The sequence below is a fragment of the Hylobates moloch genome, unplaced genomic scaffold (assembly GCF_009828535.3).
Source record: "Hylobates moloch isolate HMO894 unplaced genomic scaffold, HMol_V3 SCAFFOLD_8, whole genome shotgun sequence".
Classification (NCBI taxonomy): domain Eukaryota; kingdom Metazoa; phylum Chordata; class Mammalia; order Primates; family Hylobatidae; genus Hylobates; species Hylobates moloch.
In genome coordinates, this window is record NW_026652283.1 from 22224174 (window position 1) to 22250193 (window position 26020).

Below are 26020 nucleotides of genomic sequence, written 5' to 3' on the forward strand. Positions count from 1 at the left end.
AATGAAAATGAAAAAAAACACATAATATAAATGTCTTGAATGGTCAGAGGCATAGTGACCTAGAATAGAAAAACTCCTGACATCCTTTTCATTATGACATATTTAATAGTTTCAAAACAGGAGTATATGTTTAATGAATAATAATGATATTTTACATTTATACAATAATTTGACTTCTTTAGAAATGCATATACTCATCCCATTTACATTTTACAATCTCCTTATGAAGTATGTAGAGCAGACATTACTGTGGCTACCTGAAAGATGAAAAAGATAAAACATGGAGAGGAAGATGACTTCCCCAAGGGCAAAGAATAATATGAAATGGGACTGTGACTACTAAGGTCTTCTGACCCCTTGTTTCATTGTTTGTTTGTTTTTTTTTTCTGATAGAATTCATCAAAGCCAGACAATTAGTTTCCGATTTCAAGTCTTATGAATGCTAATTCATAGATAACTTGGGCCACTCTATTTTGAAAGTTTTAAATTCTCCATTAACAAACTCAGAGAGCATTAGAATTTAGACGCAAACTCTCAGGTGCAAAATGTTCAGAACGAAACTAAAGTAAAATATCACATACTAGAAATGGAACTGGCTACATGAAAAATTCATTTGGGGCAATATGCGCATACAAAAATATTCATTGTAGCATGGTTTGAAACTGTAAATGCTGTAGAAATACTTAAATGTCCATTAGTGGGGAAACCAAATAAAATACGATGTATCCATTATAAGGAAACATAGAATAATTTACGTCTGAAAGTATGGAGGAAGAAGATATCCATGATGTATTTTTCATACATGGAAGTAGTTTGTAGTCTATGTAGCATATATTCTCACATATATTATATGATATACAGTATATATCATGAATGTACATAGTAAATGTATCATATTATGCATATTACAATACACAGGTAGGCTATTTTGCTACATATTACATATCTATATCTAAATATTTTTATACAAATATATATAATGGATTCATATTTACAGGTATACCTAGCTCTGGAAAAACATGTATAAAATTAATGGTAGTTACATCTCGGTAGTGGTAGCGGTAGTGGGATTATAGGAGTGTGTGAGTGAAGGCAGATAACTTTTAGTTTGTTTTCTATAATTCTCCATTGTTTGAGGTTTTTGCAAAATGCAAATGCTACCTTTAATATATTAGAAAAAATGTGAAGGGTATTATGAGCTGACTATATAAACAGGTTTAAGAAATGTTTAAGTATACTCTTTGAAAATAGAACCAAAATCAATTATTAGGGAAATAATACTGTCTAAAAAGTTGCTGTAGTTCTTTCTCACCTGAGTTTTCTCTTTTCATTGCTGGAATGTGGAAATGGCAGCAGGGTAAAATATCTAAGACCATAAGATGTAAGCTACAATTTGTGGAAAGCAGTATAATCAATAAGAGAGCAAGCCTGATACTGGATGTCATGGAGTTAGCATATAAGCAAGGCTTAGATTATTACGCAAGCAAAAAATATTCTTTTATCATGTTTAGGCTAGTATTATTTTGGCCTTTTACAGCAGCTAAACCTGTATCCAAATTAATGCAGCATCCTATTCCACATGACATTTCAAAGTCAGGACTTTTTAAGTCCTTATGGAAAATACGTATCTATTGTAGAGTTTGAAGCAAAATGTTTTATCTTAGCTTGTTTCACTAAATATTTTTCTTCTTCCATACTTTCCAATCAATCTTATGACATAAGTTTGCCTTCTAGTGGAGTCTTAGAACATGCTTACTGGAGATGACCATTGTATAGTATCATGAACAGTTACATTTATTCAGATAAAATAATATATTGTTCTTCTGGGCTTACCCTTCAGGTTGATGAACTTAGTCTGTTACTGAGATGAAATTCCATTCTTGCTGTGGCAACAAAAATAAAAACTTAGAAGTCTAAGGGTTAGGCTCAGCTATGACAAATTCATAGGGTAATACCATATTTTGAAGCCTTTTGGCTGACAGCACAGAGTGCCATTAACCACTCTTTCCGACTTACGTTTATACATCGTCAAGGAGGAGACTCACGTCAAAAAGAGAATACTAAGCTGAATGTGCTTTAGGTCTTAAGTGAATGACATTCTTATGTTCTTAATTGTTAAAAAGCAAATGACATGGATTAAAAGAAAAGCTAGTTATAGCCTAATAAAATCTGAGAAATTTATCAAAGAAAGAGTCTTTGCTTTCGTTTGCTTGTGTGTACATATTTTGGTGGTGGCAGTGTGCAAGTTGGATTAAATGCTGGTTACTAATATAGATCAGTTATCATCTCACAGTTATAATGATTAAAATCAATTATGTGACAATATTTAATAAATAATAAAGTACACTATAAGCTATTATTTTTATGTCAAGTTACAATACTGTGTGATTGCCACAACAAAGACATATCCCTTTTTCAGTAATACAATCTTAAGACAATAATGTCAACTCCATTTTTAATCAAAAGATATATTTTAATGTCCTAGAAACACTTTTCTCATGAGAAGTGGATGATGACTGTCACCACATGATTATGGAATGTTGTATACATTTTTGAACCCAGTTCTCTTTATTTTTCAATCATTTCATATTTTTAAACCACTAATATAACTACCTCAAAAGGGAACTTAAATGACTGGCCATTCAGGTACCAAAATAATTCAATTCTTTACAAATATAAATATTTACAAAGCTTTACAACTAAATCAGGATCTCCCAAAGTCATTGGTTTATAAACTTCTGGGAAGGCAGAGGAGAGGGGAAGAGCTAGTCACAATAATTCTAACACAGAAAACACAGAAGCCATCTGGGCATGGTGGCTCACGCCTGTAATCCTAACACTTTGGGAGGCCAAGATGGGCGGATCACTTGAGGTCAGGAGTTCGAAACCAGCCTGGCCAACATGGTGAAACCCCATGTCTACTAAAAATACAAAAAAATTAGCAAGGCGTGGCGGGAGACGCCTGTAATCCCAGCTACTCAGTAGGCTGGGGCAGGAGAATCACTTGGACTCGGGAGGCGGAGCTTGCAGTGAGCCGAGATCATGCCACTGCACTCCAGCCTGAGCAACAGAGCGAGACTCCGTCTCAAAAAAATAAAAAAATAAATAAAAACAAACAAACAAAAAACAGAAGCCTAAAGACATGATTATATCCTCTTCTCTCTGCTTATTTACAAAGAACATACAGTATGGGATCTTGACAACACATTTCCTATTTTGTCAGTTTGATAAAAGCGTACCACGTTGATGGTTTTTAGCTTGTGATTTGCTGATCGTTTCAGCACTCATCACCAATAACCTGTATGTCAGCTGACATAGCTGACACAGTTAAATCAGAAATTAGCATGCAGTCTCCTAAAATGCCAGACACATGAACTCTTTGCATAAGAGATATAATGGAACCCACGTGATACTCCCATTAACAATGAAACATGTGACATTAACTGAAAACAGGAACACATCAGCAAATATGCCTGAGGAAGTTTATGGTATTTAACTCCTAAACATTAATTTTACTGTGGTGTATGAGGAACTAATTAACTGAGAGTTTCCCTTTTTACTGGAAACGGAAATACTGTTCAGAAAACTGATGAAGAGTAAATACAGCATATTTTAAGTTTATTAAGCTTGGCTCATCGACTTCTATTTATTTAAGCTAATCTCATAAGGCAATTAAATATTTCATTAAATATTTCAATCAGTAACTTTCTATGGCTATTTAGCACATTTCTGAAAAATTAATCAATGTTTTAAAATGCAGAATGAGTATGTGAATATATTTCCAGTTTTATACAGCCAAAACAGTGACTGACTACGTTTTCTAAAACTCATTTGATCTTTTTCAACATGAGCTCTAATAAAAGGACAAGTAAAAAACAACAACAGAAAAAGTTTAAAACTGGCCAGGTGCGGTGGCTCACGCCTGTAATCCCAGCACTTTGGGAGGTGGGTGAGGGCAGAAGTTCGAGACCAGCCTAGGCAACATGGCAAAATGCCATCCCTCCTAAAAATACAAAAAATTAGCTGGGTGTGGTGGTGCACGCCTGTAGTACCAGCTACTCGGGAGGCTGAGGCAGGAGAATCTCTGGAACCTGGGAGGTGGAGGTTGCAGTGAGCTGAGACCACACCACTGCCACTGTAGCCTGGGTGACAGAGTGAGACTGTCTCCAAAAAATGAAAAAAAAAAAAAAAAAAAAAGAAAGAAAGAAAAGAAAAAGTTTAAAACTTGGTGATTATAATAAAAACAGGCAAGGCTAAGGTTGTATTAAGCCAAACAAATGTTTTCATCAGCACTCTGCTACTTTTCTGTAAACAGTTATTTTCCTCAGTCAGAGGAAACCTCATTCATGTATGGCAGAGTGAGTTTGATCCTAACTCAAAAAGAGTGAGTGATGAAATGTCACCAAATGCCAGGTGTGATTTTAAAATCATTTTTTCTTTTCAAAACAGGATCTATATTTTGCTTGTACTATATTATCTCAGTCTTTATCATTTGTAAATAACATAATAAGACAGGCACAATGTTAGGCACCAATTCTTAGATAATCTCATTTGATCTTTGTAACAATTCAGTAAAATGGATCTCATTACACCATTGTGTAGATGAGGAAACTGAAGCTTAGTAATTTACATTAGGACAATCAAAGCAGCAGAATGAGGCAAAATCTGATCCCAAGTCCAGGCTCTCTCCTTCAAAGTATCTCTCTATTTGTAGTTGCCTATTTGAGATTGCATTAATTAAATCAAAACAAATAAATAAATATTGAATGCTTGAAATCATATTGACAAAGGAGTCAATTGGTATAGACAAGTAATTGATTATCTTCATAATATTGTACATAGCACTGTTAAATGGAAAATAAATTTTGTTATAATATTCCGTTCTGTGGTTGGCAGTATAATAGGTGAATTACAATAACTTCCAGGTTAAAAAAAATCACAGTAATTTTTAAAACAAATATACTCTAGGACAAAAGTTTCCAAATTTTCTTTGATTAAGGCACCTTTGATGGTTCAATAATTGTTTCATGGGACTCTTAAAAACAAAGGAAATATCTAACTGCTCAGTTTTATTTAGTAAAGTCCAAAGAACTTATCTATGATAGTTCACATAGTGTCCAATAGATGCCTCTGTATTTTCTCTAAAATTTTCAAATATCCTGTGCCCCTATGAATTGGCTACAGCAACCTGGGAACCTTGGCACACAGTTTGAGAATCATGGCACTACACACATGTCCAAATATTCTTGGTAAATATTCTCTATCTGTAGCTATAGTTCATATTCAGTTTGATACTTTGAGCCACTCTTTTACTATCAAGCCAGTTCTTTTATAATTGTTTTATACTGCATATAGTAAATGGGTTTATTTTATTAGATATTGCCATTCATGCAGATTTTTAAAATTTCCACATAAAATATCTTCCTGTTAAAATTTGTAAACCGTCTAATGGTTACAATTATATGACTGGGAATTTTATACCCAAACAGAAAAGAGAGGGGCAGAGGACTGCAGTCTCTAGTAATAAGATAATCATCTCTAATTTCTACCTCTAAAATGCGTACTCTAAAGAAATAGCAGTGATGCTGAACATGCGGTGCAAAGAAGCCATGTGCTGCAGGAAGAGGCCTGGAGTGTGAGTGAGAGAAAGTGTTTTTGACTAACCTTATATCCCTCAACCACCTTATCTCAAAAGTCTCTCTCAAGTATAAAATTTTAGGCTGACACCAACATGAACATTCAAAATCATCTTCCTTTAAAGTCAATTTTTTTGTAAAGTATGATTTGCTCTAGGATGAGCAAAAGCAGTATCTTTCCAAAAACATAAAACTGTTCTACAGGTGTCAAAGGCATTTATATTTTATTTCAAAAATATGTATCTGACACAAGCTTCACAGCTCACATGTTGAAGCCTTTGATAAATAGTTTAGGATACCACTCAGACTTTCCAGCAGGAGCAAATGGACTGTGTTCTTGGACTCTTCAATCATCCATTGTGTACTTGAACCAATTCATTTGTACACCCAGTTATTTTATTAATTTAGACTTGAAACTTTAGTACTTAGTTGTTCAAACTTAAAGGGCTGCAATAACTATTTTCTGATTAAAATGAGCTATTATCCACAAATATAATCTAGAATTGAGATTTTAAGTGATCTCTTAGAGAGCCTGGGGTGTGTTTACGTATAACAACTAAGTTGACAGTTTTAATAGAACTGAGAAGTTCAAAATACAGATTATTCAACTAATTTTTTTCTTTCCTTGAATGAACTTGTCTCTGAATGAAGCTGAATGACTAAACCAGTGTTTTCATGTAATTATTTTCAAGTTCTATATTTATTTTATACACACACATCTTATACACACACACACACATATATATATAGTGAGAGAGAGAGAGAGAGAAAGGATTTGATTCAAGAATACACCTCATTTTCACCTCCTCAGCAGTTTTCAAGTATTTTTAGGATTTTAATAAGTAAGGAAAGCAATAACTAGATATGGATCCATGAAATGGTTTCATGCTTAATTTCATTAATACCAAACGCCAAAGAGAATCTGAGATGCTGCTAATACTACATCAACATCTGTGAACTGATCCATATACTCATGGAAAAGAATGGACAGCAGTATTCTTCAGAGTATCTTTTCTATCTGTCTAGTCGATTTTCTCTGATGTGCCTGGCTGTGCTGCTGCTGATTTACTATTATACTGTTTAAATGATATACATTCTAGTACTCAAGAGAGGCTCAGCAACCGCGTTTTGTGGGTTTCCATTCCACACCATATTTCAGCTATTATATATTTCTTAAAGAAAAAAATATCTTTATGTCCAACTAAAAGCTTCTGTTTCAGAAACAGGAGCTGTTAACTCAATTAACAATGATTAGGTTCCTTAAACAGTGTTTCTATTTTTTTTCCTGTTGAGTACATTTAAAGTTTCTAGTTTAGTCCCAGAGATTTTAAAATTTATTTTATGTATTTTATGAAGACATTTAGTCTAAACAGAAACGTTTATCATCAGAATGTTCGATAAATGGATTGATGAAAAGTATCTGGATTTTTTATAACAACAAATAGTGTATCTTTCATATTTGCTCAAAATTAAAATCAAGATGGGTTGGTCAGTCTCTTTTATTGAAGACTATGTAATAAACTGAAATAACTGGCAACGGGAAAAGTCACAAATGGTTGACAACCATGAGGGGAATAAATCAGGAAATCCCACTGAAAAGCAGAAATGGCACAATTTCTTCTCCTACCTCTATTCCTTTCCTGAAATGTGACTAGGCTGTACGTCGTCTGGACTACTTTTCATTTCCACCCAGTTCTTCATTCAAACTGACTCAAAACGCCAGGGGTCAACAAGGGTGGCACTTCCTTTTGCTACTGGCTTCTGCTTAGTTCTAGAGTTTGGTGTGATGCCAGTTTCAAGCTTGCCAGCAGCTGTAAAGCCTTTTTTTCTGTTTTATTTCCAAGGTTACAAAAGAAGTGGTATCATTTATAACTTTAAGCACTAAAAGTATGAATATCAAATGGTTAATATACTATTTTGGAAATGGAAAAAATTCTCCATGCCACATTACATTAACACTCAACAAATTTAGTATGCCAACTCCGTCAAATGAGAGTGAGGTGGAGGTGTTCTTGACCTTTTCCAGGCCTACGGTTATGCTATTGTTCATACTAAATGTGGTTTTCTCTTCAGCACACAATATTTGCTAATGGGACTTACTTCTGCAGTTGCTTTAAAAAACTTTTTTGTTTCATTGAAAATATAACTAGTCTATACGTATATATTACAGATGCAGTCAAAGGCAACTAATGATTTTAGAAAGTGTCTTTTTTTTTTTTTTTTTTTACTGAAAACACATCTATGGCATGTATTTAATGTGAACAGTAATTCCTTGAGAAAGTAGAAACAAAACAAAAAACCTTTCATGATTTAAAAATCAGAATTAAAAAAATCAGAATTTAGTGTAGCAATAAAAATTAAAATTCTATTCATAGAATTTATTAGAATGTAAAATATTTAGAATGACTATAGTATTTAATTATAAAAAAAGTTGGTGTGTCTGGATGAGTTGATAACCTACAAAGGTAGGATGACGTGGAAAGTAATATCAGATGAATAAATTAAGAGTACAGAGTGAGAATTCCATTTAAAACACAGGACACCAAAGTAAACGGAAAGATTTGCAAAAGCAGCACGAAAATCTCAAAGAGCAAAGCACCACACATATGTGAATTTTTATAGTCTTGAATGCAAACCACTTTCACCTTAACTCCAGAGTTGCAATCTTCTAATCTCAAATGGCTTTGCATAATTGAGAAATTACAACCCATTTCTTCAATATGATATAGAGAGATTTAAAGATGCGAAATAAATGTTGAAATCCCCAATGTGAGAATTTAAAACATCATCTAAAAGAAAATGTAGAACTGATTTGTAGTAATGTTAGAATGTTAGAGTTTCTCAAATTAATTAAATACTAAAGCATAACAAGATGTTAATGGCACAATTTATTAACATATATATATATATATAAAAAAGCCAAAATGCACTGGAATTTAAAAACAATATTCTGTGTAATTATCTAAAATAATATTTCACTAATTTTTTTCAGTAGTGTTCAGTTTTATCAATGAAAATATTTCAATCAACTGGCTTTTACTGTTTTCCTTCTGGCCATGGTAAAGATGTTCTGGAAGATATCTAGCACAGCAATCTAGCCCCTCTTTAGAATGTGTTATTATTTTTATCTTACAGAATACAGTTGGCATTTTGACTATAATTTTTTCAAATGATGTATTTTTTCCTAAGAGTAACAATGTGCAATTTATATTTGGGGAAGAAAGAGAAAAAGGCATGAAATCACAGGCATCTAAAGTTAATAAGCAATATAAACAGTTATCCTAGTATATCACGTAGCTCAAAAATGTCTTCTATATTGCTTACGTATTCATTCATTCATTCATTCATTCAAAAACGTTGAATGGTGTATTAAAAGTTGAGATACAACAATGAGTATGACAGAATCAGCAACTGCCTTCAGAAAGTTTACAAATAAAGTGAAAAAGAAAATATACAGAATCCAAAGGAAGCAGGAGAAAGGTACCTAACTTCGCTCCCTAATCTGAGCTAGAAGCACTTCACAATATGAAGGAGAGTGAACACTGATGATGCGAGTCCAGAGTCAAGAAAAAGAATGGTTCGGTCTAAGAACTAAAAAGACTGGTGAGAATTTAGGCTGTAAATATTTGGAACAGACAAATAACAGAAGGCCAACTCATTCACGTTAGGAAATTTGGGTTTACCTCACTGTTAAAAAGGTGGTAAAAAGCATATTCCTATGTCATCTACGCAAAAAAATAAAATGAACCCACAAATTACATTCATACGTTAACAATACACTGTAAATAGAAGTCACGAAATTGAATTATAAAGAATATTGGCTTCAGAAGCACAAATTTAATCTAAGCCCTTATAAATACTAAGACACTTCTCCACACATTCTGTGTGCTTCCTCTTTAAAATAAAAATGCTATATGGGTGATCTCATTTCTTGGTGTGGCAGTAATATTAAATTGCCTAATGTAAAGCTTGGCCCTCCACCCACTCCCAGATGAAAAATCAACAGTACTTACTACATCCAGCCTTATAGCTGAAGCCTGGAGGGAGGAGGAATCCTTGCTGGGCAGCTGCAGCCAGCGTCCGTTGATCAGGAGGGAATACGGGAATCATTAATGGCGGCAGCTGACCTTGAACCTGCTGAACGTGATAGAGCGAATCAAAGAGAAGAAGTTTCGATGCTCCATGCTTCTTCCCACCCTCCTTATTTCATGATAAAAGAAAATCATTTATTCAATTCAAAAGACTGGCATAGAAGCTTTCCGGGATACTGGGCTTGAGGATATGCTTTCGGACTACCTTAAACAGCAGAACTAGAAAATCCTAGAACTGAAAGGTATTATTAAGTCGACTCTCTAACACGACGAATAATTTCCCTACATGATATCCTTGGCAGTGATGAAAATATCACTGCTTTGCATGATAAGCCTTTTTCTTATTGCACTAATGAAATGGCTAAAAAATTATCCCATAGAAGGAACTGAAATCACCCTCTGCAAATCCTACTTGTTGGGACTAATTCTACCGTCTAAAACAAAACTAACTAAACCTGTATCATTTTATACATAAATAGCTCTTCATTATTTGAGGACAAATTCTCATGTTCACACATAATATTGAATTTTTAAATTATTGAATACAGTAATCGACCTGGAAGAAAGATTACAGAATAGATAAAGCTTTACTCTTTTTTTTTTTTTTTTTTTTAATAGAAGAGGTAAGTAATGCCAAAAGATAACTGACTAGACACAGAATTAGTTAGAACTGGGTCTAGAATTCAGTCTCTTGAATCCTGCTACAGATTCTCTGTACAATATTTTTGCCTGTATCTATCCCTTTTGAAGCAACTGAACGACCCCTCAGACCACAGGGTCTCTGTTTTGGTTGTCGTGTTTGGAATACACTCTAATTTGCTGGTCCCACTCTCAGAGTATGGGGTTCACATTAGTTAGTAAATAATCCAGCACAATAGAATCACTATCTTGTTTGAGTTGAAAAGGAATTTTTAGAAATATAAACTAATGTGGCCATTTCTGCAGCCTTGTCACATTATTAACTAGAGATTTGTCGTTAACTAAAATACTTTCTTTGAACAAATATTTAAGCAAGATCTCCCTGGTGAAAATGATTATTGGTTAGTGTTTATTGATGGATGGATATATGGGTGGTAATTTGGGATCATGTTTAAAATTACCTTTCTGACAGTTTATTCTCCTCCACTAGTCTTCCCATACATTGAACACTTATTTGTAAAATATTTAATAAATATCGGCTATGTGCAAGAAACTGAGCTAAGCAGTAGAGATGCAAGAGTGAACAAGAAAACCAAAATCCCACATCTATGAAGCCTTGATTATAGTAGGGATGATGGCGGTGAAAAAAGTAAAAGAAACAAATACACAAAGATAATTACATATTTATTCAGTCACGAATCCTAACAGCACCTCTGAATTGTCTTTGAGATCTGTTTTCTTGTTTTCCCAGTCGCATTACACATTCCTAGCGTTCTTACTATTCTTACAGTTCTCATCATTTCTCACTTTAAAAGCCCACCTTCAATTTCTCCTTTATTTAATCTTCCACAGTAAACCTCTGAGCTATTTCTGAGATTTTGATTGGTGAGTGTGGGGGGCAGCGAGGACTGACAGAGAAAGAAGGGGAGGAGAGGGAGGGTGAAAGAGAAGGCAATGTGTGTGTGGTGGTGGGGGTGGCAGAGAGAGAGAGAGAGAAAAGCAATATGTGAATGGTAGATCTGTTTTCAGCAATGACACCAAATTACAAAGCATTATATAGGGAAAGTTTTATTGGCTATATTGTTAATTGGTTATTATTTGTATATAAAGCATTCTTGTTATGGTGGTTTTTATCTAGATAATTTATACTTTAATAGTTTATAATATTCTTTCAGATAAAATTTTTAGTATTTTAAGGAATAAATTGCAATGAATTCTGGAGCTTTTATTAAATCTGTGCATTCTAAACTTTGGTCTTTTATAGATTAGTTTATTAAAATGCATTTTGTTTTAGTATTATAATTTGTTTTAGTGTCTAAATTTTTCAAGATCCACTTGTAAAGAGTGACATCGAAATTTAAAGCTGAGAAAGACCCTAGAGATTATCAGCAACAACATAACCATCATGCTAATGAGGAAATAAGACCTACCTTGGCCAAATAAATTGTTCAAGATCCCATATTTAGCTAAAACCGAACTTACACTGGAACTGCATCTCCTGTCTCAATCTAGTGAGGGGAAATAGGAGATAAAGGAACTGAAAGAGGAACTACGAGGTGGAAAAAAGGGAGCTAAATGATCATTACACCTAATTTCACAGTCCCAGTGATTGGTTTTTATTAGACCATCATAGAACGGACTGTAGAGTACTGTACTATTAGTAATAAGAATACAGTAACAGTAAAATGAATGTAATCCAAAATGCGTGGTTAATCTATGTGAGTGACTAAAAACACATGTCAAAATATTGTTGATCCTGATTATTTGTGCATTCCGTATTTGCAAATTTGCCTATTGGCTGAAATTTACTCATACCCAATTTTAATAATGCCACTTTCCTGGTCATTTGCAGACGTGCACGAAGCAGGTAACAATTTTGTTGGTAATTTTTTTGTTTAAAAAGCTCCCAAGCATAATGCTTAAGTGCTGTCTAGTGTTTACGAGGCGAGAGGGCTGTGGTGTGACTGACGGAGAAGACTACGTGTTAGCTAAGCTTTGCTCAGGCATGAGTTATCCTGCTGTTGGCTGTGAATTCAATGTTAATGAATCAATAATAAATATTAAACAAAGTATTTTTAAACAAAAACACACACAAAACAAAGTTATGTATTGATTAGTTGATGAAAATTTGTGACCAGAAGCTCGCAAGAACCTAATCATACTTCCTTTAGGAGCGATTGTTCAGCATTCACTAATTCAGTGTTCATAGCAACTTTATAGACCATAACACATATAAATAATGAGCAGTGACTGTATTCTTCCTATATCTTGATGGATTTTCATTGCACTGCTGTTGAAATTTAGCCAACGTTTGGGAGAAAAGGACACACAATATCAAAACAATATATTTTCTGGGCAGATTCTAAAACTAACTTGGTATAGGGTTAGTAATTCATTCTATATATTTTCTAGTTTTGAATATTTCCAAACCCTGATCACTATTAATTTCTTTTTTTTTTCACCGAATGTATGAGACTTCCTTTAAACCACTCATTAAAGTTGAAAACGTGTGACATTTATTCAGTTTCAACAAAATATTTTTGTCATAAATTTTTAAAAGCTAAGGGGCATGTTATTCACAGGTTAAATAATTCATAATACACGTAAGAGGCTACTTCCTATATTTTAAAAACTTTTTTTTTTTGAGATGGAGTCTCGCTCTGTCGCCCAGGCTGGAGTGCAGTGGCGCAATCTCGGCTCACTGCAAGCTCCGCCTCCCGGGTTCACGCCATTCTCCTGCCTCAGCCTCTCCGAGTAGCTGGGACTACAGGCGCCCGCCACCACGCCCGGCTAATTTTTTGTATTTTTTAGTAGAGACGGGGTTTCACCGTGGTCTTGATCTCCTGACCTCGTGATCCGCCCGCCTCGGCCTCCCAAAGTGCTGGGATTACAAGCGTGAGCCACCGCGCCCAGCCTAAAAACTTTTAAGAAACCCTGTCTTAATACCTTTCATGTGTCCACCTCAAGATACTACATAGTCTCTAAGATGCTATGAATCCAATACAAATCAATTATCCCATTTATGAAGAACAAGTAAATACCTATCAATTACTCATAGTTAAATATTTTATATTTTATGTAAATGTTCTATTGTTGAAACACTCAATTGCTTTAAGAAATTAATGTATTAAGTAGATTCTTAAAATTATTTAATCTGAATTTCATTACATGTCCCTATTTATTTATTCAATCAACATTTGCTAAGTAGAATATGCAGTTTGTGGTAACTAGGGATTAAAAGATGAATTCACATACATGGATGCCCTTCAGGAGCTCTGAATCTGGTGGGCCAAATAGACAGATAATTATAATGCACTGCTGTTAATTCAATAATACAGACGTGTATAGGATACTATGGAAGTACAGAAGACAGGCTCCTAACACAGCCAGGAGAAGTCACTAAAGGCCCTGTGAAAGCAGGAGTCGCAGATATAGGGCCTGAATAGGTAAACAGCAGAGACAGAGACATAAGAAAAGGAACAGGTGCAAGAAAAAAACATCATGTGAGGGAGACACTACCAGCAGCTAGGAATGGCAAAAAAATATGAAGAAAGCAGGGGTGACAGGTCTGCCTGAATCAGTCTATGCATCAGGGTAAGAAACTAGAGATTTCCCCTGTGGGCTCTGGGGAATCACGGAGGGATTAAATTAGGGTCAGTGGAATACTCTGGTGGATATGGAAAACAGATCGGAGAGGCCCAGCGTAGAGACCAAGTGGGAAGTTAATATAAGGGAACAGATTACGAGGGCTTGATCAGCAGAAGACTAATGGATGACGAGAAAAAAAAAAAGAAATATTTAAGAAAAAAATTGCAGTACTCAGAGATGAAAAAATGACAAAATCAAAGATAATGTTTACTTGATGTCACTCTACTTATAGTGGCATCAAACAACTAGAAATTCAGAGTAGTAGTGATAATTTTCATGCAAAAATGATGGCTACGGTTTTGGATATGATGTGGCTGAGGTGGCTGAATGATGTTGCATTGCAGTTATTTTTCCAGCAGATGGACACTCCAGTCTGAAGCTGAGGGAGGAGATCTTCAGAGGCCATGGTTTGGGGAGTCATAAGTTAATGAGAATAGACAATCTAGAAAAGATCTGAAGGAAAAAGGGGAACAGCTTAACACCATCTGGGTTCCAAAAACAGTTCAACAAAAGGTGGAGGAAAGGAGCCTACTGGCAGATAAAATTAAAGTTAGACAAAAATTAAGAAAATCATGAAGAGTATGGTATAACAAAAGCCAAGGGAATTTCAAGATTGAGGGAGTAAACTAATTGTGAATAACAAAACAAAACAAAAGGCAGAAAGCATTCTAGAGAGAAAAATAACATCTCTGGGAATGATGAGAAGCTGAGTTTATAATAACACCACTTCCATTAGAACAGAGGGTAGAAATCATATTGCAAAAGGGTAAGGACTGAATGACAGGCAACAAAAAGGAGAAAGCACATGTAGACTATTCTTCAGAGAAAGTTGATGAGAGGTGAGGAGAGACATTAACAGCAGCTATAGAAAGATGTAAAGTGAAGCAAAGACTTTTTTTCAGGTAGCAAGGCTCTGAGCACATTTATTGGCTGGAAGGGGCAAATGGAAATGGAGAGTTTTAAATGTAGGAAAGGGACAAACTAACCAAAATTCCGGAGGAAGCTAGAAGACAAGGCAGAGGTGGAGCAATTAGTTTAGAATGAGAGTGGCATCTCATTCTCTGGGCCCTGAGGAATGGAGCTATATAAATGGATGAAGGCAGATGTGCTTTATGGGTAGGGAAACGGGAAGGTAAGGAAAATCAGGCCTGACAGAAGAAATTTTCTCAATGATAAGGCAAGCTCATATCCAGAAAATTAGAGAGATTGGAATTGAGGAAGAAAACTGGAAGAAGGTTCCAGGAAGTTCTCGATGGTCATTGTGAGAAATGAAAGAGCAAGCAAAACCACAGAAATTAAAAACAGTGATAGAAGATGCCAAGACCTTAGGTGAGACCACATGAATTGTAATATTATCAGATCTCCCTTTCCTGTGATTTTTCTCAAAATGTGCGTAGTCACTGTGACTGAAGATCAGAGAAGATGAACTCCAGCATTCAAGGGAAGAGAAGCAGACTGGAGGACTTCAGCAAAGACAGGTTATGAGGAAATAAAAATTGCTTTTGATCAACAATAGGCTTTGGGTTTAAAAACAGGGTGAGAGGCCTGGAAGGCATCACCAGACTGGGAAAAATACAGGAATTGAAGAACTGGAAGAACTCCATGATCTCAAGGAACAGGTCTTATGAGAGTGAGTTTGTATGAAATCTCAAACAGCACAAACTTATGGTAGGATATTTGTTTAAATTACATACGCAAATGTTAAAATGAAAGGCAGCTCTATGGTTTATATCAGCACAATTACAAATAAACTGTAATATCTAAAACTTTTTCAAATGTTCCTCAAGAGTTTAGTCCGATGAGTGCTATAGTGTTCAAGTACACATTCTCCTTAGGGATCAGTTCACCTACAACTGAAATTCAGTCACCTTCAGTGGGGAGCACAGCAGCTGTTTAGAAGCACACAGCAACAATACACAGCAGTTTCTGAGCAAATGAAGAATATAATATCCAAATGAGATTACAAGAGGGGTTTAGGTAGGCAGAATATAATTACCCAAACTGGAGTAACCAGGATAACAAAGTAACTTTCCACCATTAGCAAGAAGAGACATGGGATCTTCAATGACCGCTAATAGTCTGATTTTTCATTTCAAATAAAAGAAAGTCAATTTGTCAGTTTATCCTACTCAATGCAATGGTCTTTAGGAAAAATTAAAAATAAAGGAGTCAATTTATCTTCCAATTAATCTACTAGGAAGACTAAAGAACATCTCATTGAGGAATATAGGCACATAAAAACATTGCTAAAATTGCTATTCCTGCCTCTCACTTCCCAACAGTCACATTGAAGTTGTATCACCTCTAATTTCATTTGATTCAAGACAAAAACAAAGTAGCCATATTCTTTTAGAACAAAAATGAACAGCCATGTGGATTTTTTACATAGTACTCTTCTTCGGCAAAAAGCCACAGAACTTTTTTTAAAAATCGTTTCCAAGGATGAAAGTGACTTTGCCAAGCAAAGTGGCTTCAAAACAGGCCTCAAAAATACTAATAGAAAGACAGATGGTTCTACTAAGAGCTTGGCTGCCAAAGTGGAAAAAAAAAGTAAAAAACAACAAAAAAAAAAGGAGTGATGCTATTGAAGCTGACTGCAAAGTTATCTGATGACTACAAATACTTTTGTCCCATTGCAAGTGCTAACTCTGCCTCCAGGGCTGATATAGCCAAAATACTAACTTCCCCACATCCAATTCCCTGTATTCCTACCCCTCCTAAATGAAACCTGTCAGTGCCAAGCCCCAGAAAACAGCACAAGCATGCACTTGATTCTGACTGACTGCTCTGCAGAAGCAAAATATTGCATTGAAGAACTCCTATTTGGGAACAGACCCACAAGGAAAACTGCTTTTCTTTTCAAAACTGCCTGTCACATTTTCTTTTTCTAATTCCCCTCTTCCTCCTCCTCCCTGTCACCAAAGGGCCCCTGGGCCCTATGAGTTTATATGATACAAACTCAATTTGTATAAAGAAGGCAAGAAGCAACACCACAGAGAGGTGAAGATAGTTTGCAAGGATAGAGAAATAATCCAGTCAAAAAACACAGTGCAATTTTCTCTCCAAACTACTACTACAATAATACCTCCACTTTATTTCCTTCAGGGCAACTGTCATTTCTTTTTAACCAGATTGCTACTAGATATAATAGAAACTGAAATATTATATGGTCACTGACTCTTTCTTTCACTGGCTCATTTCACTACTGCATTTTTACTTTTGCATGATGTGTTTATTGTTGGCAATGTTACTAGGATACAACCACTTTCGAAGGACATAGAATTAAGACCTCTGTTACTTTAACACAATAAAATTTCATTCTTAATGCTATGCAGGTTTATCTTAAAAATTCTTGTTATTTTATAGCAAACTTTATTTTCAAATCTGAAGCATCATATTCTTACAAAGCATTAGTTCTTATTAATATACATTAAATTCATATCAAATTTCAAAAAATTATGACGTATTATAAATACAACACATGCTTAAAATATTTTTGTTGACTTCAGGTATAATCTCCATATTAAAAGTTGCTAATCATAGAAACTTAAGGGTTGCAAAAACATGGTGTAAAATAAGAAAATGGTGAAAAGATATGGGAGAAACACGGCTATTTCATTTGCCAAAAATTGTTTTGAGCTGAATAAATGAATTTAAAGGGTAATTATTAAAATATCTTAGATAATTCATTATTTAAAATTGGGTTATTATTCTAATATATAGCTATTTCTTAAAGTATTATTTTACACAGCTGTTGCTTGATCAAATCAAAATCTTTATTATACAATTCTACTTGTTTCCTAAAGCGTGTGTGACTATTTGTATTACTTATCGTGGTTCTTGACCACAATACAGCATGGTCGTTTGAGTATGCTTGTCTGTTAATGTGAACAGAATCAAGAGTTGCAAATGCTGCTAGTACAATCTTACTTTATATCATGCATTAGTACATTAATTGTCATTTACAAGAAAATGAATGAGAACATAAAATATAGTGACCAACATGAAATATAATATAGTTTTCAATTGTATTTCTTAGGTATCCATGATTAGAAAACAATAAAATGCACTATTAATTTCTAATTTGTGATGTTTTGCCCAATGGTTTCTATTAGATTATCAGTGATTTTTCCCTATGTAATATAAAATTAATGAAAATGTCAGTATTCTTACGTTGAATTTCAGTTCAACGTAAGTCCTTTAAAAAAAAATCTCAAAAATTACCAAATGTGGGGAGGGATGAGCTGGGGACACAGGTAATGGGTACAAGGTTTCTTTTGGGAGTGATGAAAATGTTTTGGAATTAGTGGTGATGGTTGCAAACCATTGTGACTATACCAAAAAGCACTGAATTATATACTTTAAAAGGGTAAGTTTTATGGCATCTGAATTATATCTCAATTTAAAAAAATAACCAAAGCAAGTAAAAAACAACCTACAAAAATATATAACTTCACTAATACCTGAAGCAGGATTGAGTGTACTTTGAACTAGGCATGTTTTGGAATAATGTTTTGCATTTTTATAAAGTGCTGTCACATACACTAGTTCACGTATACTTTATCCAGCCTCCTAGAAATCAGTAGGTCAGGTGTTATTTCCAATTTTATGAATTAGGAAAACTGACAGGAAAACAAATAGTTTTGGGGACTTACACATGATCACATAGCCACAAATTCTTTGATTATTCCTAGCAAAGTATAAATCAAAATACAGTAATTTCCTGATATAAAAATGCTGATTCAGATAAAGAGTACAGAAACACTAATGAAATTAATTCCTAAATATTTTCTTACCATAAAAAGGAATAATTTTTTTTTTTTTTTTGAGACAGAGTTTCGCTGTTGTCACCCAGGCTGGAGTGCATTGGCACGATCTTGGCTCTGCAACCTCCGCCTCCCGGATTCAAGCAATTCTCCTTCCTCAGCCTCCAGGGTAGCTGGGATTACAGGCGCACGCCACCACTTTTAGCTAAGTTTTGTATTTTTAGTAGAGATGGGGTTTCACCATGTTGGCCAGGCTGATCTTGAACTCTTTACCTCAGATGATCCACCCGCCTCGGCCTCCCAAAATGCTGGGATTACAGGCCTGAGCCGCTGCACCCGGCCAAAAAGGAATAATTTTTAAAAGCTAAAATTCTATTACATCTTAAGAGATTTTTATACCAAGGGTGGCATTTTGGCTGATTTTAATTTTCGTCTTTGTATTGTGTCTTATTTTGCTTTTTGTTTTCTGCACAAAGTATTTTTCAAAATTTCTCTCTATATACTACTATATTATATATATATATATATATATATATACTACTATATATTACTTTAACAATCTGAAAATTGAGCAGAAAAATAGAGATGCACTAGAACGTCATAGTACTTGGCATGAAATAAAAGGATATTTAATATAGTAATTGCCATTTGGTGTTAATTTCTTAATACACCCTATCCTGAAGATCTTAAATTGTTAGTTGGCTTTGCCTATTTTAGTAGAAAACATAAAATTTTTTTTTGATATCTGACTGAAGAAAGATTGATCATAAAATGTAAATGTTTCACTCTAACAGGCTAATTTTCATAAAAAGTATGTGATATTCACATTTACTTCAAAGTCTCTTGAAATCATTCCCAATTATCTTGACGTTGACTTGTTTCTTGCTGATATTTCCCACACCACTACTATGTATTCTGTGCAATGAGCTTTTGATTATAATATCTTTAACATTTTTAATATCTTGCCTATGTTGGTTTACTCTTCCTCAAAAGACTTACAATTTTTTCTGGCCAAGAGACCTTTTATTCTTCTATCCGTCCTTAGAGTGCAGACTGCACAGTGTAGCTGAAAACTTCACCTGACTTAGCCCAGAAATAACCCCAAGCCTACAAGGTCAACTAATTTTCAACAAAGGCACCAAGATCACACAATGTGGAAAGGATAGTCTCTCCAATAAATGGTGCTAGGAAAACTGGATAACTACATGAAAAAGATTGCAACGTGACCCTAAGCCATACACCACACGCGGAGAAAGTCAACTGAAAATGGATTAAATACTTAAATGTAAGACCTGAAACAATAAAAATCCTAGAGGAAAAATCTAGAAAAAAGCTTCTTGAGACTGGCCTTGGCAATGATTTTTTAAATATCACACCAAAAGCTCAGGCAGCAAAAGCAAAAATAAACAAGTGGACTACTTCAAACTAAAAAGTTCTGCATAGCAAAGGAAATAATCAACAAAATGAAAAGATAGCCTATGTATTGGGAGAAAATATTTGTGAACTATGGGGTTAATGTCCAAACCACATAAGGAACCCAACTACAAAAATCAACAAAGGACCTGAACAGACATCTTCCCAGAGAAAACATAAAAATGGCCAATAGGTATGGTAATACCTATCAATCATCTGGGAAATGCAAATCAAAGCCACAATGAAATACCACTTCATATCTATTAGGATGGCTATTATCAAAAAGACAGGAGATAAATGTTGGCAAGAGTATAGAGAAAAGGGAACCCTGTATGCTATTGGCAGGAATGTAAATTAGCATAGCCATTAATGCAGGGATGGTGAAAATGGGTAGATGTAGGTCAAAGGGGACTAAATTGCAGTTATATAGGATGAACAAATCTAGAGATCTAATGTACAGCATGAGAGCCATAATTAATAAAATTATATACTGAAAATTTGCTTAAAGAGTAGATTCTAGGTGCTCTTAATGCAAAAAAAAAAAAAGTAATTATGTGAGGTGATGGACTTGTTAATTTACTTGACTGCAATAATCATTTCACTATGTATATGTACATCAAAATATCATGTTGTGTACCCTAAACATACACAAATAAAAACAAGCAAATGAATAACTGAATATTTTTTATCCATGAACTCCTAAAAAAGCTACACTTCACACTCAAGAACAACTTTTTCCTCAAAACCCAGCTTAAGTGTCGCTGTCTTTATGAAGACTATCCAAACTCTTCAAGCAAAATACATTCATTCATTGAGTGCTCACTTGGTGCCAGGTATTGTTATAGTCTCTAGGGATGTTGCAACGAATAAGGCAAGTGCCGTGAAACAAGTGAAGCTAGGACAGAGGAAAAGGAACGCTGGGTCAGAGGCTGCAAGTTTCAATGTGGAATCCACGACACAGTGACATTTGAAGACATGGAGGAAGTCAGACAATAAACCTCTGAACTATGTAGTGTAATGAACTATATAAAGTAATGCCTTGAATTATGGCACTTTTCTCTCCGTTATCTGGGAGAGGAGACGCGGAAAAACCGAAGTTAACAGTGTTCTTACTATGTTCAACAATGTCTCCCTCTCCTGTATGTCCTCCATACAACTATCCCATTAGGTTGACACTATTTGTGTCTGTCTCCATGGCTAAGCTGCCTGAAGAGTAGGGGCATTAGCTAACTCATATTGGTATCCACAATACCTAGCTTAATGCCTCAAACATAATAAATGCTCATTATTTCTTCACTGAAGTGATTATTTAAAAAGATATTCACTATTATAAAAGTCTTACGTTTTAGCTTTAATTTCTTCTTATAGTAGTAACTAGCTTACTAAAACATTCATATTATACAATGGATCTTAGGCTTTATTCCATTTTCATTCAGGATTCATGACTTTTCCTCAAAGTAATGCCTTGAACTATGGAAAATAATTGATTCGATTTCCCCCCACCCTTTCCATTCCGCTCCTCAGATCCTAGTTTCAGCCTTGATGATGCCCACAGTTAGGTTTTGTGTGTTTCATTAGATGCAGAGAAATAAAAACTTATGTGTCCTTAATGAAATAACCCAAGAACTGCGTTTACATGTTCTTTAAGATAAAAAACAAATGTTGATTACTCATATGAAATGAATGTAAGCTTAATAGAAAATCAGAGATAATTAGAAAATAAGTTCAAATGTGAGAGACTGTGTGCCATTAAACACATTTAAACTTTTTGCTACCTCAGTTACCAGGACAATATAAAGTAACAGAACTGGAACATCTAGCAATACATGAAATATAGAGCTTTAGCTGCAGACATGATCCGTATGTGTGGAAACAACCCCACAAAACTAAAGCAAAACAAAACCTTTTTATTAAAAATTCAAATCAATAGCTGCAGCCTTAGACTCTGTGCATTATTCTTATTTTGTTGCAGAAGGTAAATGTGATTATCCTGCTTATATTTCTTTTGTTCAAATTTTCCAGTGAGTAATTTCTATTTTTTAGCTAGCAGGTGCTAGATTGGTGTGAATGGCTAGTGATTGGATATTTATTTGTTTGTAGCATGCAGAGTATACTGAGTCAGTAATGAAAAATGTTACATTAGTGGTAAGAAGCCCTTAGTGTAGCGTTCCCACAAACGAAAACAAAGATAACATTTCAATATAGCACCCCCAATTCAACTATATTAGGGCCAAGTTAATGTCTAGTTCCATTCCTTAGGGTGTGAAAAATCATGCTCTTTGAGTAATAATGGATGCTGTCTCACAGTATCTGATGGAACACAGCACTGAGATGCTTGTCTAACTATACCATAGCTAAGGACACACTAGCAGTTTGCCACTCACTAGAACACTTGTCACTGAAAATAAAACATGTGTGAAATTACCAAAAAGGCCATGGTAGATGTTTCTTGAGCTGAAAATGTGAAATATTTTTGTAATTGGACAACCCATTGAACATAGTGTCATTTATGTAATCATGAGTTTTTAAATCTTCTAGTCAAGAAGAAATATTATACAATCTACCATTGTAAATATACCCAATAATAAAGAATAGCACATTACTTGCAAAAATCTGAGCAAAGTATGGCTAATTTTACTACTTTGCTAAATTTACTTTATACTTTCCAGCACAAAGCACTGTAACCTGCCTACACATAATGACAATATTTAAATAAAGATGAATTATGTAATACCATGAGTACCTTACTAAATCTATAGACTGCTTTCTTGATTAGAAATAATTTTTCTTTGTCATCAAAATTGTGGCAATTCTAATTTTATACAGACATTTTATGGGATGAAAAGAGAACATAGACGGACAACATGAATTCTTTCCATCCACTTGCCCTCTACCAAAAGCACTTTGATGGGCAGTTGTTAATGTTAATACCTATTCTGTTTCCCTCAGCTTCTTTTATAATGCATTTTTTCTATATTGACCTTTGCACAATTCTATCTTTACTCTTTGAAACCCACAAAAACCCTATAAGATAAATATTTTCATCACCCCTATTTTACAGATAAAGAAACGGGCAAGCCTAAAGTCAAACAGATAGCAAATAAAAGAGCTGGAATTCAAATCCGGGCCAGCCTACCTACAAACTAGGCTTTTAATCACTATACTTTGACTCAAGCAAAGGATAAAATACTCATAAATAAATCTTATATTTCAAAAACAATTGTAATTATACATTAACCTTAAATATCAAAATATAACTTGTATAAAAAAATTTAAATGACAAAAACTGACACAGCATGAAAATAATTATTTCAGCATGTAAATTCTTCTAAAGTATGGCTAATGATTACAACAAAACTATTAAACATTAGATATCCTAGGAATCTTTTCTGCTGTAATACAAGTAGATCCTGGATGCATAATAACCAATAAACTTTTTTTATGCAGAGCATCCAAGAAAGTTGGAGGTAGGAGAAAGAGAAATCTAGTAAATCGAAAGTAGTTTGGAAGAATGAGGTAAATGCAGATAGCACCTAGAACCTAAGATGATGCCTTGGGTCCCTCCAAACCTCAGTCTCTCGCACTAACCCAGGACAATCACAGGGGATATTCCCTTGGTGAAAGATTAGTTTAAAAAGAAAACCTCGCAATTAAGGTGAGGATACCAGGACGTTTCTACAGTGCCTTTGGTGGAATACCACTGATGCTGCCGCTGCTGCTGCTGCTGATGATGATGATGATTCTTTGACAAATATTTATTAATTGCCTATGATGTATCAGATATATTTCTAAGTACTTGAAATACTATAGTGAATAAAACAATAAAAGCTTTGATTTCATGAAGGCTACCTTCCATTGCAATAAAATGCTAAGGAAAATAATGAACTACTATAATTCAATCACACAGACTTTACCTAACTTAGGTCTGGAGTTCAAACCAAAACTTCCTAAATGGTCAGTAAAAACTCAATCTCCAAAATTAGAAATAAGTGTTTCCTAGTTTGCACTGCCTACTAGAAACTTGTAGAATAACCCACTTCAGTATTTAAGCAGCATCAATTTAGATACTCCAATTCCCAAAGATGAAGTTGAGCCAAACATTAATACATAATTTAAATTTAACAAATATTTAATACATGAGGAATGATTCAGCATGTATAAAGTAAAATAAGGAAAACAGCAGATTTAGATACCCAAAGATATCGAGGTAGTGGATAATCAGATAAAAAATAAAATAATATGCTTAAAATATGTGCTTACAAAAAAGTTGCAATAAAAATTAGTAATAAAAAAACTATGAAAGAAGTTCAGGAAGATTTCAAAAATAATTGAAAAGAACTTTGAGAAATGAAAAATGTAATAACAGGCCGGGCATGGTGGCTCATGCCTGTAATCTCATCACTTTGGGAGGCTGAGACGGGCAGATCGCTTGAGCTCAGGAGTTCAAGAGCAGCCTGGGCAACACAGCGACAACCTGTCTCTACTAAAAATACAAAAATTAGTCAGGTGTGGTGGCATATGACTGTAATCCCAGCTACTTGGGAGGCTGAGGCATGAGAATACCTTGAACCCAGGAGGTGGAGGCTGCAGTGAGCCGAGATCATGCCACTGCACTTCAGCCTCAAAAAAAAAGAAAGAAAAAAAAGAAAAGAAGAAAGAAAAATATAATAACAGAAATTTAAAACTCATCAAATAGACAGCAAATTAGATGTAAGTGATGAGAAATGTCACTAACCATAAAAGAAATCCAAAGAAATGAACTAGATTTTAGTCCACAGAGACAGAAAGATGGAAAATATGAAAGAGAGGTTAAGTGTCATAGAGTCTAAAATGAGATGGTTTAACAAATGCTTGGTCAAAAATTTTAGGAGAAAAAAAATTTTTTTAAATGGAGGAAGGCAATATTCTGAAAATTAATGACTGATAACTTTTCTGAATTTGAAAGATATAGGCCCATAAATGCAATGGGTAAAATTTACACAAGCAGAACAAACGAAAGGAAAAGGTCACTTAATACTCTGTTATAAAACTAAAGACAATGAAAGGCAAAGATAAACCTTAACAGCAGTCAGCTAGAAGTCATCAACCTAGGTATGATAATTAGTTTAACAATAAATAACTCAACAGTAGTATTAGACGTCAATAGAAAAAATAAAATAAAATAAACTGACAAAAATATGTTTCCAGTAAACACTTTGAAGAATAAGTCCAAAAGAAAGGCCGTTTATTTTCCGTAAAAAATAGTCTATCACAAATTCCTTCACTAAAGAAATTTCTAAAGGATGTGTTTCAGAATCAAGAAAAGGGAACCTAGAAGAAATAGGTAAGATGCAAATAGAATAGTGAGTGAAAAAACTGGTGAACATGTGATTAAATACAAATATACTTTGTATTAGCTAGCGTCTAATATTTGAAGAAAAAATGAGCTAAATTCAACAATATTAGCTGTAAAACAAGAGAGGAGTAGCCATAGCTATGGAGTGCTCTGGTTATTTTAAAACTCAGGAGGAATAATACAGTATTCATTAATTTTAGACTCTCTGAGCATAAGTAGAAATGTTAAATTTTCAAAGATAACCCATAAAAAATAGAAAGATAGTAGATAATATCCAAATTGATAAATAGAAAATATAAAGAATGCTAAAAATTAATACATAAAAATAAAAGAAAATAGACACAAAAGGTGATACACACAGAAAGTATGAATTAAATGACAGACCTAAGTTTAATTACAATAAATATAACTGGAGTAAGCTCATCAGTTAAAAAACAGAGACCAAGAGATTGAATATTTTTAAAAATCCAGCTATAGTTTACAAGAGGTATA

The 26020-nt window shown here is 34.2% G+C and overlaps 1 protein-coding gene across 2 annotated transcripts in view; it reads right to left on the minus strand.

The window, feature by feature from the left end:
* The window catches only part of SOX5 (SRY-box transcription factor 5), a 415087-nt gene that overhangs the window by 122369 nt on the left and 266698 nt on the right, over positions 1-26020 (minus strand). For both annotated transcript variants that reach the window (XM_032159826.2, XM_032159831.2), the window contains exon 7: positions 9650-9770. In XM_032159826.2, coding sequence (XP_032015717.1) covers positions 9650-9770 — 121 coding nt within the window. The remainder of the gene's footprint in view (positions 1-9649; positions 9771-26020) is intronic.